Genomic DNA, 17,572 nt, shown 5'->3' on the forward strand with positions numbered 1-17,572 from the left:
AAAGTAATGGAGAAAGTCTGCGAACGTTTGCGACTTTCTCTACAACCGTTTAGCACATCTGAGCACTGCCGGATGAAGCACGTTTGAGGCGTGAGCCAGGGTTGCCGAGGTCTGCATCGGATGGCTTTGGTCATGGGCATCCAGGGCATGTTTGAGAGTGGTGTTGTAGCGTGTGGCAGCCAGGTTGGGGCAGGAGAGGAGAGAGATAGGGGACAGAAAGGACGGTAGGGACTCAGCAAATTATTGAGTGTGAATGGCCTGAAGATTCCTGTATGTACGGTAGGTAGGAGGGTCTGGGGAGATACTAGGAAGCTTGACAGAGAAAGAGAGGAGGTTATGGTCAGAGAGCGGGAGAGGGAAATTAGTGAAGTGGGAAGCAAGCAGAGATGGAGGAAGACCAGATCCAGAGTATTGCCATCCTTGTGAGTGGGAGAGGCTGTGAGTTGTGACAGACCAAGGGAGGAGGTGAGCGATAGAAGCTGAGAGGCAGATGGGAGATGGGGTTATTTATGGGGATGTTAAAATCCTCTAAGATGAGGATTGGAATTACGCAGAAAAGGAAGTGGGGGAGCTAGGCAGCAAAGTGGTCCAAAAACAGGCGAGGAACACCTGTGGGGTGGTAGATAACTGCTACTCGCATGGACAGTGAACGGAAAAGTTGTAGCATAGGCAGGGGAAAACAACCGAGTCCGATAAAGAGCAAATGAAGGATTAAAGCCAAAGAGCCATCTCTGTAAATTCATAGATTGACAAGGTTCCCCACAGGTTGAGTACTCTAAATTGGGGACTCCTCTTTGTATAACCTTCAAATGCCCTAATAGGAGCCCTAACATCTATAATTTGGGTTGTGCCAGAACTGTAGTGTAAAAAACTGCAATTCTGGCACAAGTGCTAAAAAATTGCGACTTGTTGATGATTTACATCACCTTTACCACGTTTTTAAAAAAAACTGGGCGGAAGTTAGTATTAGCGGGCATGGTTACCCGCAGCCAATCACATTTACCATAATTTATACTAGAAATTGAAGAAAAATATAGCTGAAATCTCAGCTAAAATGCCAGCTAGTATAGATTTCAGATTTGGCACATGGGATTGTGTCTCTTAACCCGTTCCCGCTGCAGGGCGTAAGTTTACGTCCTGGCAGCCTGGTACTTCCCGCAACAGGACGTAAACTTACGTCCTGGAGATAGCGCGGGATCACATATGATCCCGCGCTATCCCGCAGCGGGAGTCGGCTGTCAGTCACAGCCGGCGTCCTGCTGCAACAGCGGGGGGGCATCGGAGATGCGCCCCTCGCTGTTAACCCCTTCCCTGCCGCGATCTAAGTAGATCGCGGCAGGGAAAGAGTTCACAGAGGGAGCGCGGCTCCCTCTGTGTCTCCGGCCGGAACTCGCGATGTCATCGCGAGAGCCCGGCCAGCCACCATGGCAGACACTGGCGTCCTGTATTGCCTATGCCTATAATCGCTGTACAAGTGATAAGGCATGGCAGAGCGGTAGCTCTGCCATGCCTTATACCAGCGATCATCAGGGCAGTGGTTAAAGTCCCTCAGAGGGACACAAACAGTGTAAAAAAAACAAAGATTAAAAAAAGAATTTAAAAAAATGTAAAAAAAGAGTAAAAAAAACATTTTTTAATGCTTTTTCTCAGATTAGCATAAAAAAAGGTAAAAAAAAAAAAAATCCCACATATTTGGTATTGTCGCGTCTGTAACGACGCGTACAATAAGTTGCACATGCTTTTGACTGTGCACGGAAAAAAACGCTAAAAAAAACGCTAAAAAACTGAGGCAAAATGCAAATTTTTTGCATTTTGCCTCACTAAAAACACAATAAAAGTGATCAAAAAAGCCGTATGTACCCCAAAATGGTACCAATAAAATCTACAGCTCGTCTCACAAAAAATAAGCCCTCATAGAGCTCCGTACATCAAAAAATAAAAAAGTTACAGGACTTTGAATGCAGCAATTTAGAAAAAAAAAAAGATTACCCAGAAAAAGGGTTTTTATTGCAGAAAAGTGGGAAAACCTAAAAAAAGTAAGAATTTTGGTATCGTTGTAACCATACCGGTCCGCAGAAAAAATGGAATGTCTCATTTATGCTGCATGAGTACCGCTGTAAAAAAAAAAAAAAAAAATCTATGGCAGAATTGATGCGTTTTCTCTCCCTGCTATCATTAAAAAAAAAAAAAAAGTTTTACAATATAGTCTATGTACCCAAAAGTGGCACCGATAAAAACTACAGTTCGCCACGCAAAAAACAAGCCCTCATACAGCCGCGTCGACGGAAAAATAAAAAAGTTATGACTTTTGATAAACGGAGAAGAAAATCCGCCAAAAATTGTTGCGTCCTTAAGCCCAAAATAGGCCATGTCATGAAGGGGTTAATATTTGTAGTTGTTAATGCCAGCGCTAACTTTACTTACAGTCGATCGATGTATTGAGATGCTGCGGAATAAGTTGGCACGATACAAATAAAGATTATTATTAGATTATGCTTTCTAGATAAAAATGCCACCTTGATTTTATATCAACTCGAGAACGTATATTTGAGCCCATTTTGATTCTTAGTATTGGGCACCTTTTCCTTCTGTATGCCCAGTAGGGTTAGGACTTTTTAACTTTTTTCAAAATATTAATTCTCCTGATAATGCATTTCATGAACTTTTGCCTATATGTTACTTTTCCGGTGTTATTTTCTTTTGGTCATGTAAAAACCTCCCGCACCCAGTATCATTTCATTTTTGCCATATAAGGCAAATAACAACAAATAATAGGAGTTTATAAGTTGTAAAACATAATAAAGAAAAGTAGCCTATCCACTACGAAAAGGGTTAATGCAAGCTTGAATACAAGAATTTCTGTCAGCAAGGTTACTAGGTCATGTGCAGAGGATGGATAAGTGCTGGATAGTGATGCTCTAAATTCGGTTTATTATTTAAAATTGGTTTAAATATTGTTAGCATCGTCAATTCACAATTCTCATGTCTAATGGTATGTATTTTATTTTCAGATTTCATGCTTCAGGCTAAAACAACATCTCATTAGGTGCAGAGGTTTTTTTTTTTACAATTTAACAAAATGAAAGTTTGAGAGTTTTTGAGAGTTATATGCTAAAAGTCATTGTTTGCCATCAAAGGCTTTCAAATTTGAAAAAAGTCATAACCCTAATGCCCAGGTGCCAACGTAAAATAATTTGTTGCATCTACTACCCTCTAGGTCAAAAATTGTGAGTTTACATATTATAAAATGTTAAAGGGGTTTTCTGGGACTAAGGTATTGATAAACTATTAGAGATGAGCGAGCATACTCATTAAGGCGATTTACTCGAGAGAGCATCGCCTTTTTCAAGTACCTGCTGACTCGTCCCTAAAGATTCGGGGGGGCTGCGGGGGGCGGCAGAGGGGAGCGGGGTGGAGAGTGAGAGAGCTCTCTCTCTCCCTCCCGATCCCCTCTGCAACCCCCGCATCTTCAGGGACGAGTCAGCAGGTACTCGAAAAAGGCGATGCTCTCTCGAGTAAATCGCCTTAACGAGTATGCTCGCTCATCTCTATAAACTATCCGTAGGACAGGTCATCATTGAGTTCAGTGAGAGTCTGCCTTGGGACCTCAACTGATCAACTGTCTGAAGTGCGGCTTAGTCTGGTATACCATCTCAGTCCCATTCACTAAAATAGGACTGATGAAAGTAATATTACAGACCTGAGAAGAGTCTGCAGCACTCATTCAAGGGCCATGGCCTCTTCAGTCATCTGATTGGCAGAGATTCCAAGTGGTGGAACCCCATCTATCAAATATTAATGACCTATACTAGTCCTAGAAAACCCCTTTAAAGGGGTTGTGGCACTTCCTGCTGCAGTCAGCTCCATATATTACGCAGTGGCTAGTTTAGGCACCTGAGGCTGAATCCCAATCACTTCAATAGGATTTAGCCTTAGTATCAACTTAGCCACTGCACAACCTACAGAGCTCTCTGCTTGCTGCAGCAAAAGAACTAGAAGTGAGACAACCCTTTTATGGAAAAACTCTAGCAGCACAATCAAATTTTTTTCCCACCAGCTAAGCCAGCGACCATCATATTCATGCCCCACCATCTCTTGAATATAAAAATAGCCTGTTTGTTTGAATATCAACTCACACCATATGGTATCATAAGGGGGGACAAGAAGCGCCTCAGAGGATCCCTCAGTGACAAATCCTACAGCCCAAACAAATTCCAGTTTTCCAGATTTAAACTCTAAAACGAGGTACATGGAAAAAAAAAAATCAACAATTTCAAAGTTTTGTGGATACAAAACAATAATTTATTTCCTTACATCGCCATGTTTTCAACCATTTGCTATTTTATGAAATTACATTTATTTTTTAAATTTCCGTACAAACAAATTCTGAAAAGAAAAAATTACACAATGTGACCCGTCCTCGTCAAACAATCAAGAACAGGCCAAAAATAACAAAAAAAACATTTCTTATAAAATCTCCTTCTTGATAAGAATGGATACATAAAGTTCTTGTCTCTGGTAGACTGCTGGCTTACATTGTACGAGATATCCTGTCATTGTAGATATGGATAAATAAAGGTCGGTTATATAAAACACAACAGCAAAGTAATATCACAAAATACAGTTTTTATAAAATATCTGTTTTTTTATATTGGCAGTTGCGTCTGTGTTTTCAGGCAAGAAAAAGCTTGTGTTTATTATGAGTAGAGATTAAAATGTATTACGTATGTAGTAAAGGATTATTTGGCAACCACGGCTTTAATAACTTCATGGAAAAAATGCACTTGATATATATATATAGAAATACTGCAAAGCCAGACATGGCACTGGCCTCAATTCATTAATTAGTTACCATTAAAGTGAAACACCACCTTTAATTAATATTGGTTTTCTCCTTTTTTTCCACAAATTTTTTATTTTGAGTCTGCTCTGCGCGGTGTAGCTGCCTGGAAACCATCAACAAGCAGGCTAGCGGCTGTAGATGGAACTATTATTGCTTTTAGAGGTTTCTTTTTAGTACTTTGAGCACACAAGGGTGAAACTATTGGGAAGGAAATATTTTTTTTTATTGATAGAAATGTTGCCCCAAAATGGCCAATTTAGGCTATTTCAGGCAAGCATAGGTTGAAAAATTAGTGTAAATGGTGGATTGAGTTGGCTGACTTCTGCCTGCCAAAAATGTGATCAGCCACATTAGAAAATGTTGGCTACAGTCGGTCGAAAATACATATGCATGGTATGATTGACTGCATTCAGCCATTCTTTTACCATTTTGTGTAATCCTTAGGGAGTCAGGATTTTTTTATTGTCCATTTTGATGTCTAGTGTTGCTGGCAAGATCACTTTGTACAAACTTTTCCCGTGGTCAACTGATCAGCCAAATTTAAGCTGATCTGCTTCTTAAAGGGGTTGTATCAAAATTGACTTTTATCACCTATCCTTTGTCAAGCATGCTTGATGAAGACCTTCTGGTCGAAACGTTGCTGTTATTATGTCCTAGGAGGAATAAAGACTTAAATTTTGCACCTTGAATTCTGTTTTGTCTTCCTTCTAGATTGGATCCATAGATTCTGGTTCCAGGTGACTATGCGTTTGTTGCCTCACTATTAAAGTGCTCTGGATTGCGTTGCTGGCACCACATCTATCCTTGGGGTAAGTGATAAAATAGGTGACCGATGGAGGTCTCATTGATCCTGAGAATAGGGGTCCCATGTCCTCCTCTTGCTCACACCACAGTGAGAAAGAGACTGAATGGAGTGACAGTGAAGCATGTGTGGTACCGCACCATTCATTTTCAGTGGGACTACAGGAAATAGTTAAGTGCTTGTACTCAGCTATTTCCACCAGCCCTTTTGGAGATGAATGGAGTAGCATTGCACATGTGCAACCACCACTCCATGCAATCTCCAAATCACTGTGGGTGGAAACAGTAAGCCTGCAGTGACTAGGAGGACACTGGACCCCTGTTCTCAGGATCTGTGGGGGTCTAAGCGGTGAGATCCCCACCAGACTTTTAACACCTACTCCACTCAATCTTGGCACAACCTCTTTAAACATATATCCAACCTTAATATCTTCTGGAGCAGGGGTACACAAGTTGTGACTCAGGGGCCCCATGCAGTCCTCTAAGTGGCCTGCTCTGGTGGCTGCTCAAATATATTTTTCATGTCCAAGAAAAGAAGTGGACACTGAGCTGAAGCAGGTAAGTAGTGATGGTGCACTGTTATGGCTAAGAAGCAATTGGTCGCCAGGCTGAGTCTATCAGACCAGGAGATACTCTTTGTTAGCTGTTCCCGGGTCTCCCTAAAAAAAGAAGAACACAAGTGGGTCTTACTCTTCAATGACATCTATATGCCGTAATAAGGAGATGGGTTAATAAGCCTACAAACTCAAGGCATATTTAATGAACCCTTGTACACTCAAAGTAAAAGGTCTTATTTTCCCCGTCCTCCTCACACTGTAGGCTCGCTACACCCTAGATTGAAGAGGAGATTGAATGGTGCAGCAGTCCTGCTCCATTCATTTTCAAATCGGACTAAAGGAGATAGCCAAGTACAAAATCCTCAGCTATTTCCATTGGCCCCCTTGAAATGAGTGGAGTGACAGCTGCGCATGCGCATTCGATCTGATGTCACTGTGGGAGAAATGAAGTGAGGATGAATGGGGAAAAGAGACCCATGCTCTCAGGAATAACATAGAAGGGGGTTCTTTATTGTTAGAGCAGTGAGACTATGGAACTCTCTACTGGAGGACGTCGTGATGGAGAACTCAATAAAAGAGTACTAGATGCCTTTCTTAAACATTACAATATTACATGTTATAGTCGCTGATTACTTAAGAAGGGTTGGTGATCCAGGGATTATTCCAATTGCCAGACTGGAGTCAGGAAGGAATTTCTTTTTCCTTAAATGAGAAAAATTGGCTTTTACCTCATGTTTTTTTTGCCTTCCTCTGAATCAACATTGGGAAGGGGGATAGACTGAACTAGATAGACATAGTATGTTAAGCTGAAAAAGACCTATGTTAATAAGGGTCCCATTGATCTATCTATCAGTTTCACTTATCCAGTGGATAAATGAAAAAATGTCCAGTCGTTGAAATACCAAGTAGAAACAAAGTCAGTAATAAGCATCTAACCTATGTGTTGATGGTTTCCATGTAGCACCATTATTTTACTACACTGCATAGAGTAAAAAAAAAACAAACAAAAAAATCACAAGAATATGTGAAAGTAGCAAAAAAGCTGATGAAAACATATTATTGTTGTATTATTATAAAGGTGTCAAATTTATCAAAGGCAGAGATACACTTTAATGAAGAAGCGGTGTATTGGTTATATACATACAAGTAAAATTGTAAGATGTAAAGTTATTTTTCATATAAAAGAAGAAAAAAATCAATTATTAACAGTGACGTAATTATCTTATATTTACAAAACAAAAACATATCTGCCACATTGAACGAGGCGGGGAATTCTACCACAGCGGTAGTTTGTTATATACAGAAAACAAACAGACACAAAAACATCAGTTTGGACAATTTATACAGTCGTGACCGACAACAAGGAGTTGTAGACCCTTGTACCATCAGGAGACCTCGCCCCGTGTGTTAACAGTTCCTGTATTGTCATCCAGTTGTCAAAAATCTTTTTGTTGCGCTTCTTCATCATCTTTTTGTGACTGAGGTCAAGGATGCTGACCTCCTTGTTGTCCTCGGCGGTCTGTTTCTCCTTAAGACAATCCAACCTACTCTGCATCATAAACTCTCTTCTTTTCTTCTGCTCCGAGGCCTTCCGCAGATGCTGCTTCCGTTCTTCCTTGCTCCAATAACGTCCCATTTTCATCTCGCTAATGGCATCATCGTCCGTCGTCATACCGCTTCTCTCTTCTTTGATCTTAATGGCACGTTCTCTCAACAACTTGTCTCGGACCGGTCGTTTTGTGATGTAGCGTGTCCCATCACTCCGTACCTTCACTTTCCATTCCATCCTGGGTTCTGCCGAGTTCTGAAGGTCTTTACACATGCTGACCAAACTCATCTGGCTCTGGGCGTACTCTACTGCTGATTTTTGCTGAATGAGCTGCATGTAACTTTGATAGTGCTGAGCGTGGGCGGGGATGTGGGCGTGTTTGTAAGGTGAGTGGCGATACTGTGGTGCAAATGAGCTGGATTGCTTCTCTGAGAGACTTTTTCCTCCTTCGTTGACTTTTTTGTCTTTGACTTCTGTGGGTTTACTTGGATCGGAGTCCTTGGCTGGTTGGAGGTGCCTGGCCGGACTGGACTCTCGACTCTCTCCGCTTGACTTCAAACTCTTCTGGGTTGCATTGTAAACCGTACTCCCCACCGCCCCCTCGACATTTGGGCAGTCGGCAGTGTCGGCTGTCCTACGTAATGAGTTGTCAGGGGAAATCTCTAAAGTCAGTGGGGTGCTACGGCAGCTTTCCCCGGTGTTGTAGGCACTTGAGCTGTCCTTGTCTGACTTTTCTGGAAGTTCTGTAATATCAGAGAGTTCATGGCGGCGGAGATCAATACTAGTGTTATAATTGCGGAAACCGCTATTGTGTAACATCCAGGACTCTCGGTATTGTTCTTTTAGTTGCTGCATCTTGTGCGCCCGTACAATGTTCAAACACTCAAGCTCGATGCTGTGCAACTCTTCGTTCAACATCTCCAGTTCTCGGTCTACGCTCTCCTGGTCACTCCGGTTCGTCTCCATGGTGCTGGTTTGGTAATATCTACTACGTTGGTTAGAGCTTTGCACTTGGCACTTGAGTTCAAGCAGTTCTCTGAATCTCTCGCACTCATCCATGGGGATACCCAAGAAGTCAGCATCCGTGCAATCTGCAGATATGAAGGACTCGTTACTGAACTGCATGTCTCCGCTGCCCAAAGTGTCCTGACTGTACATAAGTTTTTTCTGACTGCCAAGTGTATTTGATGACGTAGTGTGATCATCCTGCTCTGAACTCTCGTCATTGCGAGTGCTTTCATCCGTGCGCCCCACACCACTGTCTTTTTCAATCTGGTTGGATAAAATGGTTGCTGTGTCCGTGGTTCCTCCATCTTCTTCAAGTTTTTTCTGCAAATACAAAAAAATTGTGATTATTTTTGCAAAATTTGAGACATTCAGCAAGATGATGCAGTTCTATAAAAAGCCACACTTGAGCTACTTGGCAGAAAATACTAGACAACTGCATGAGTAGTAATTCCCAAATAAAATTATATTACCCAAATTGTTCCAATTAGGCACATAAGTGATCACATAAAGAAAAATGGTAACAGCCAAACTGAAGTCTATGGGACATAATAATTTACACCAGTGTCTGCACAGCCTTGCCCCCTAACACTAGGCCATGCCTACTTTTTATAAAAAGTGTCAAGCCCGGCATAAACCCCAAAAAGTCACAATTGTTAACACTTGCTCAAAAAATGTGACTTTTTAGTGTCCTAGAAATTTCTGGCGCAAGATGTTTAATACCCATGCCCCAGTTGTAACAGGGCGGCTTCAGAGTTAGAAAAACATGGCTGCTTTCTTTCAAACCCAGTGCCACCCTTATCCATAGGGTTGTATAGGGTATTGCAGCTCAGCTGCATTGAAGTGAATGGGAGCTGAGCTGTAATAAAAGACACAACCCACGGGCAAGGGTGGCACTGTGTTGTGAAGAACACCTCCATTTTTTCTACCCCTGGAGAACCCCACTAACTGGCTTTAATGGGGTTGAACTGTGATACTAGACAGCCTATGGACAATGATGGTGCCGTTTCTGAAAGGAAAAAAAAAGTAGATCCTTTTGTTTTTATAATCTCATGTCATCCCTTTAAATTTTTCCCAATCTGTCACCATCTATTTCTCTGTTTCCGAGTAGCGCTTTAGAAGTTTCTTAGGCTTGCAGAGAACTGTTCCACTTTCGGAGTTTGAACACAGCCGCACGGAAAAAACCTATTCCTGCTCTTCATTATATAGTGAACAGAACTTTTCAAAATTCAATTTAAAGAAAAAAAAAAAAAAGTTCTGCAAAAATTGGAAAACATGTTCTTCTTCCTTGCACATATGATTATTACAGATCTCTCCGGCGGCCGGATCTTTCCGAGCTGTCAGTCCGGTTATCTTATGTGCATCCAGCTAAAATAATGGAATGTTTTCAACACAAAATTTATCATCCTCTCCCCTGCGGGCCTATAATGTAAAACTCTGACAGGTCCCCTCCCCTCCCCCGCTACTCATAACCTCATCTATTCATTATAGCGGCCAGTTAGTTTAATTCATTTAATGGAAGCCGGGAATCGGAATATCAGATCGGACAAGAGATGTTGACAGAGTACCTGCTGGAGCATGCTGGCTGTAAATTGCATTGCTTGGTGGTGTTGTTCCTCCAACATGTCCATGTGTAAATCATCCAGGAAATCATTTCTGTCATCGTCCATCCATCCTTCATCCAGCTGGGAAGCAAAGGAAGAGATGACATGAGAAAGTGTTGTCAGGGGAACAATACCTGCTGGGAAAACATCAGCGCTTCCCCCTCACAATACAGACTACTGCATAAATATTCTTGTTTAGGGTGCCTACCCACTTGAGATTTTTTTTCCTGTGATGTTTTGCGTTTTTTCTCAAGAGCAATTAGTATAGAATGTGTTCTTGTGCATCTGTTTTTTTTTTCCGTTTCGTGGGGTTTTTTCCCATAGGAACTGTCAGTTGCATATGTGTCCTTATTTTTCTCTTAATGCACCCATGATTGTCAATGGAGGGCTGCAAAAAACGCGCGAAAACGCCACGTTTTTCACGCGCGAAAATCGGCAACGCAAGTGGGTAGGCGCCCTTAAGCGGCTTCTGATAATCTAGAATTACTGGGATAAGCATAGTGCTAGACTAGCAGACTTTACAGGAGTGGAGATAATTCTGTAATGGGGCATGGAATAATTTTGAAGATGAAGGATTATACTACACTCTAGACCAGATGATAAATGGTAAAGGTAAAGTCCCCTGGTGACTGACTCCTCAGGTGACGTCATGTGTCCTCGGCAGACTGTTTTGCAGGGTGGTTTGCCATTGCCTTCCCCAGTCAGCAGCTGGGTACTCATTTGACCAACCTCGGAAGGATGGAAGGCTGAGTCAAGCTTAAACCCACAACCTTCAGGTTGTGAGTGAGAGCTTAAGACTACATTTCTGCTGCCTTAACACTCTGTGCCACATGAGGCTCATCTAGTCAAACTGATAAAATCACTTTATACCAATCAAGAAGCCACTGTGAGAACACAGTATGGGGACACAGATTGGTTTGGGATCGGCAAAGGTGTCCGACAGGGCTGCATCCTCTCACCTTTCTTGTTTAACCTATATGGGAAAATGATTATCCGGAAAATGGGCCTAGACGAATTGGAAATCAGGGTGAAAATAAGTGGAAGAAACATCAACAATCTCCACTATGTGGATGACACAACTCTGCTTGCAGAAACAGAAGCCGGTCTGAAGCAGCTGATATGTAAGATTAATACTGAAACGAGAAAAACAATGGGCTTCTACCTGAATTTAAAGACTAAAATTTTAAAGACTTACGGATTTTGGCCATTCAATGCGAGCAGAGTCGCTAGAAAACTCTATAATGCTTGGACAGATCAGAGGCAAAAGACGACCAGTGGCCGCCAAAGAACACGATGACATGGATATCACACATCTAAAAGAAGCAGTGCAAACCCGAAAAACATGGAGGGAGCTCACTTGTAGGATCGCCGAGGGCCGCGAATGACTAAATTGCTAACAACTACTTGTTTTATTGCTCCCAATGGATGTAAACTAAAACTGGCTTCCAAGTCATAGAAATTGATGAGTTTGTGTTAGGTTGGGTCTTCAATATCAAATTTGTGGAGATCTCACTCCCAGCGTTCCCCACTGATAACCTGTTTGAAGGGGTCATGGCTCTTGGGCCATTGTACACCAGGCCCAGCACAGTACATTGCATAGTGGCACTGCCCAATGTTGCAGTTCAGTCCCATTCACTTTGAAGGCCATGTGACTTATAAAAGTGATGTCACAGGCAGTGAGGGTGGGATCATGCCACAGTCCTTTCAAACACAGGACCAGCAGGGGTGCCAGAAACCGATCCACCAGTGATCTGAGATTGATGACCAATCCTAGGGGGAAGGTCATCGGCATTTAAGCACCACTTATTAAAAACCTACTATTGTTTTGTGTATACAGCTTTTATGCAAACATTTGTGTTTCCATGGTAACAGACTACAAATATAGCATATGTAGTCTGATCAGGCAGTCAGGTGTTACTCTGCTCCATCTGCCCGCTCATATACTCTTTGCCGGTTATTACACAGGATTTTTAAAGAAGTTATACCAGAATTTGAAGTTATCCTCTATCCACAGGATGGGAAATAACTTCGTGAGTATCTCACCACGGAGATCCTTGCAGTAAGGAGGAGACTGAATGGAATGCTCCATAACTTTTAATGGCATCCACTCAGATACATCTGTAAGCCCCATTGAAATTAATGGAGCACTGACCTTGCATGCTCAACCAGCTCTCCTTTCATGTTGACATCACTGCAGGCGGAGAAGGAGTGGCAGGAGAATGGGACATGGGAGTCCCGTTCTAGACCTGCGGGGCTCTCCTGTAGATAGAGGATAACCCGAAATTGTGGTACAACCCCTTTAATGAAGACCACTTGTAAAATTTCTTAGTTACTTAGTTTACATGTGCTGGAGCAATAATAAAGGGTTGTAAAGTCTATACACCACGTGTATCCTGATATTTTTCCACAATCCTATACTTCTTTTTAATAAGCAAATGGGCTCAGATAACACTGGGGGCAGGTGGTAGGGGCAGACACGTGGCAGCAGTCAGACCTCCCTTACCACTAATTTTTGGCCTGTCCTTGAATTACCCCTTTAAACTTTTTCAGCACTTACCTGCAGTTCTGGCCTTGCCACTAATAGGAAAACATTTGTGTCTTCACTTGTGAGAAGGGCGACGGCTTCTTCATGGTTGTGAACATCAATGCCGTTAATCTATAAATCAAGAGACAAAAACTTTTATGATGAGAAAACTCAGTAGGTGACCATTTTCATTCAGTGACAGCAAGTAGTGAACTTCAAAAATGGTGAGAAATTGTATATCTATTAGAAAGCCACAATACTTTTCATCATACAGTGAGCAGTGGCATACACAGACAAGAGTCTTACTGTACCTGGATTATCCGATCTCCCTCTCTGATCCGTCCATCTTTAGCGGCAATGCTGTTAGGGTCGATCTAAAGAGAAGTCACACAACTCCCATCATTAACATGTAACACATATATAATACAGTCATAGTAAAGCATTCCTTCACCAGGGGTTCTGGGGGGGGTAATGCTTTTCATTGTGGAGAGCCTTCAATAGGCCGTGCAATGCTCCCTGGCAAAAAACATGCAAATAGTTCCATCACTCATTTGCATGGCCTTCACACAGAGGGCAAAGATTCAGATTGCTAGTTAAACTGGCCATAATTGTTCCTTGCAACACTTGTTCAGCCAATCAATGCCCAACGTACATGAGGCGACGATGAGCCGACAACTGGGCGAATGCTCATTCATCGGCTAACTGGGTCATTTATGCTGCCAAAAAAAATCATGGTTCTCAGCAGGATATCTTTCCGTATGAACCGGAGATGTGCTGCCGAGGCCAAATCAAAAAACACCTACTTGGGGGATTTCCACAACATGTGAACGTATTCTTAAGGGAATATCTGGTCAAGGGATACCAGCAGCTCTTCTGCCAACCATGGATTTGACAGAGTCACGTGACATAGGTCTTCCTCCTCCCAGGTTGGTGACATCATCGGAGGGGCTGGTTGTTTGGCTCAATGCAATAGGCAAGTCAACCTCCTTCTCTGTCATGGCCGATGAACTGGGCTGGCTTAGTTATTGAATTAAGCTGAACAGCCAGCCCCCTCCCACCACGTCAGGGACCCTGGGAGTGGAAGAGATCTATACCACATGACCTGGTGTTGGAACCAGGCCAGAAGTGGAGGTGCCAGTATCTCTGGACCTGAACTGGATTCTAATAAATACATGGAGGGGTGGTGGAGGGTGGAAAAGTAGGGCGGTTCTACACTTTTATAAAAGCTGTCTAAGAAGAAAATCTGTCTTTGTTGCCCAAAGTAACCAATCACAGCACAGCTTTCATTTTACCTCAGCAGTATAAGAAGTGTGCTGTGGTTGGTTGCTATGGGCAACACATATTTTTTTTTAGACCATTTTCATAACTGTGGTGCTGCTCTACTTTTCCATGGCTCATTCTGTATATCTGTCAGAATAGCCCTTTTAACTAAGTATTTGTGTGGAAAAGCTGGGTGACATCCCTTGAGGGTGCATTAATGGTGGCCATATTGGTTATCACCCCACGGTCCCAGAAAAGGATTTAATTAAGAACACGACGACTCGATCTATTGACCTCAGGAGGAAAGTCACATTCATTCCAGAGTTGTCCAGGGTTTTTCAGAAACAGCACCACTGCTGTCTACAGGCTGCGTTAGGGATTGCAACTCCGTTTTATTCAAGTGAATATGAGCTGCAATCTCAGTGACATCCTATGGACAAGAGTGGCGCTGTTTCTGCAAGACAGCAGAGCTTTTCGCTAATCTTGGAGAATCTCTTTAAATCCAATGCTTTAGGCGTGCAATGTAAGATCTTGCTCGGGAAAGGAGCCTCATTGTCCTGGATACTGGTGCCATGAATTGGTAATTAGGGTGGTTTTACGTAATCCCCCATTATACATGGTCGAGGTTTACTTTCAGGTATGAAACATGATAAAGTCGGGAGGGGTACCGGTTTTCCTTGTGGAGAGTGCTAAGCAGACATAGGAGACTTCTAGGCCATGTGATGCTCCCTGGGTAATTTGTTATGTAAATGAAGGATGGTATAATGTTTCTGCAGCGCCATCTATTGGAAGGTACTAGTCTCAAATGTTATGATATAATTTGGAGATGTTCATGTTTATAGTCGTACTGTAATAGTTTTTTCTGGTAGTGCCGATGAGCGTCCATAACCTCCCTGGTCTTACCTCACTGACATAAATCCCCATGTCATCTTCATCATCCGTCCGGTAGCACACGGTCAGGCCCAGCTTATCTTGGCTGTTCAGTCTGTACAGGTCTATTTCCTAATGGAGACACAATACGGCAGCTGTGAGCACATGCAGATGTAGTAGAGAGGAGTTTGTCAGATGCAGACATCGAGTCAGATGATTTAAAGTTTAGTTTTTCAGACCATGCAGAGCTAAAAATGCCAGATGTGGTAGAGCTGAGTTTGTCGACTGGCACATCTTATGATAGCACTTTTATCAGTGATTTTCTATGGGTACACCTACCATCGAATCACTAAACAATGCAGCTGAAATTGCTAAATAACAAATTTGTCTCTGCTGCACCTTCCCTCCATTCCCTTAGAGACATTTCATCCAGCTGATGTATATCTCAGATCACTTTTCATTTTCCTGGAAAAGGGCCGGTTAACTTACTCGTCTCGCAGTGATTTTACATCAGCGAGATCAATACGCTGCAGTCTGGGTCTATTTGTCAATACTAAGCCATTCTACACAAATGTAGAAAAAAAAGGCGTTCTATTGATTTTTAGTGAAAGGAGCTTTTCCTACATGTCCGGACTGTGAAAGCACAAAGGCTGGAAAGACGCCGTAATGTCATCTGTTCTCTGCTCGGGGCATGAGGAAAATAATGTATAGTGGGAGGCGGGATAATAGAGAATTGGGAGAGGATTATGATGGCGGTTAATTAGAGAGATGCTCGTCATGATGAAATAAACCGTACTGGAAATGTCAGTCAATAAAGCGCTATTATCTATCTAACATCTCTATCTCCCTCCCTCCTCAGAGGGGCACATTTAGGGTTTATTCACACGAGCCAGAATCTCGCATAAGTTTTGCGCGTTGCAAGATTGCACGAATATGAACTTCATTTTTTTGGATGGACTTATTCACATGAGCAATTTTTTTCCCCTCGCAGAGACCTCTGAATGCCTCGCCTATTGTTTTCAATGGAACCATAAAAGAAATCGCATGTCACTTGCAGACCGTGCGATGTACATGGGAGTGCGCGGTGAGGTTTACCACTGAAATCAATGGGAAACATTTGCGATCCTCTGACGTGCGTGAAACACCCACCTGAAGACCACAATTTCGGAGAAGTGATGCAAGGCAGTTAAGTAAAAAACGCCTTACATCGATCTGAAAAATGCACGCTGGCAAGCGCGATATCGGGACGAGTTTCTAGGCTCGATATCACGCTTGCCTGTGTGAATTTAGCCTTACTTAGATGTATAATACCCCGGTCTAAGTAAAGTGTGCACATGGGTTTCTGTGACAAATGTATTAAGAGGCAAAAGCATCTTAATACATTTGTCGCATTTGACGGCCCCTGCGTGTGCCAGATACATAAAAAATACTATGCTTGCTACTAGCTGGTGTATGTGTCTGCTGTAATGTATGCCAGCTTCTGACAAACATTATGGTAAATGTGATTGGCCACGTACGTCCCTGCCCACCAAATGCCTAGCCCCACCCACTTTCTAAAATAGTGATGAGGCCCAGTGTAAAATTCTGAAAAGTTGCAATTTTGGCGGCAAAATTGTGACTTTTGTACATCAGAAAACTGGCATAAAAAAAATCATTCAGATGCCCCAGAATACCCTAAAAGACAATTTTTAAAAAGCGGGTAAAAGCAGACAGCCCCTTTAACCTTGTAATAATCACCCTCAAAAGTACTAATCCTGTAAAATTCCTTAAAGGCCAGTTCCACATGGGGGCGATTAATGTTTTTGCAAAGTGTTAGAATAGATACATTGCTGCAGAATAAGACATCAGTATGTATAGATGATAACATTGCACAGGGGGTTCACATACTTATAAGACCCTTGATATAAGATACCGTCAGCCCTTTGCCACATGATGAGAAAGTGAGACTAGAACCATTGATTGATCCTGACGTGTAGATGCAGTAAAGACAGGCTCCCTGGTGGTGAGCGGTGACCTCGGCCCCCTGCCCGGGATAAGGAGGCCCTGTATTCAGGAGTCTCTGTCAGCCAATTAAGGAAGTGGCACTGACATGATCCTATCGCTGGGCCAGATGTCAGCCCTTCCTCCAACCCATGGACATAAGGCAGGAGGGCGATTTTGACTCCCTAATGGGGAAAATATTTAAATGTGACATCTTTGCTAGCGGCTCCCCCCTGTCACTTGTGTAGAGCGCTACGTTTAAATGGTCCTCTATTTGCTTGTTCCCCGTAATGCTTCTGCTGTCGTCTCTTATTACAAATCAATACAAATTAGCGCCATTTTAAACACGAAATACGATGTGCAAGATGTCAGTCTGTACCGGGGACAGCGAGAAGCGCGGCCTCGCAGAAGTAAAACAAGTTCAATTGAATAATTGATGGAAAATGTGGTCTGACAGCTGCTCTAAACTTGTAATCTCTCCCGCCCAACGTGGGATGACACACTTGTAGACACCGATGGCATTACTATTTGATACTTACAGTATTTCCTGGTTCCAAGCTTATTCACTGTATTGTGATA

At 42.6% G+C, this 17,572-nt stretch overlaps 1 protein-coding gene across 3 annotated transcripts in view; it reads right to left on the bottom strand.

Annotated features, from left to right (window-relative positions):
* Positions 1-4,285: 4,285 nt before the first annotated feature.
* Positions 4,286-17,572, bottom strand: part of PDZRN3 (PDZ domain containing ring finger 3) — a 258,422-nt gene continuing 245,135 nt past the window's right edge. For all 3 annotated transcript variants that reach the window (XM_066596711.1, XM_066596710.1, XM_066596712.1), the window contains 5 exons: positions 15,047-15,145; positions 13,195-13,257; positions 12,917-13,015; positions 10,324-10,440; positions 4,286-9,079 (listed from right to left, as the gene is read on the bottom strand). In XM_066596711.1, coding sequence (XP_066452808.1) covers positions 7,541-9,079; positions 10,324-10,440; positions 12,917-13,015; positions 13,195-13,257; positions 15,047-15,145 — 1,917 coding nt within the window. In that variant the 3' untranslated portion in view covers positions 4,286-7,540. The remainder of the gene's footprint in view (positions 9,080-10,323; positions 10,441-12,916; positions 13,016-13,194; positions 13,258-15,046; positions 15,146-17,572) is intronic.

The sequence above is a fragment of the Eleutherodactylus coqui genome, chromosome 3 (genome assembly GCF_035609145.1).
Source record: "Eleutherodactylus coqui strain aEleCoq1 chromosome 3, aEleCoq1.hap1, whole genome shotgun sequence".
NCBI lineage: Eukaryota > Metazoa > Chordata > Amphibia > Anura > Eleutherodactylidae > Eleutherodactylus > Eleutherodactylus coqui.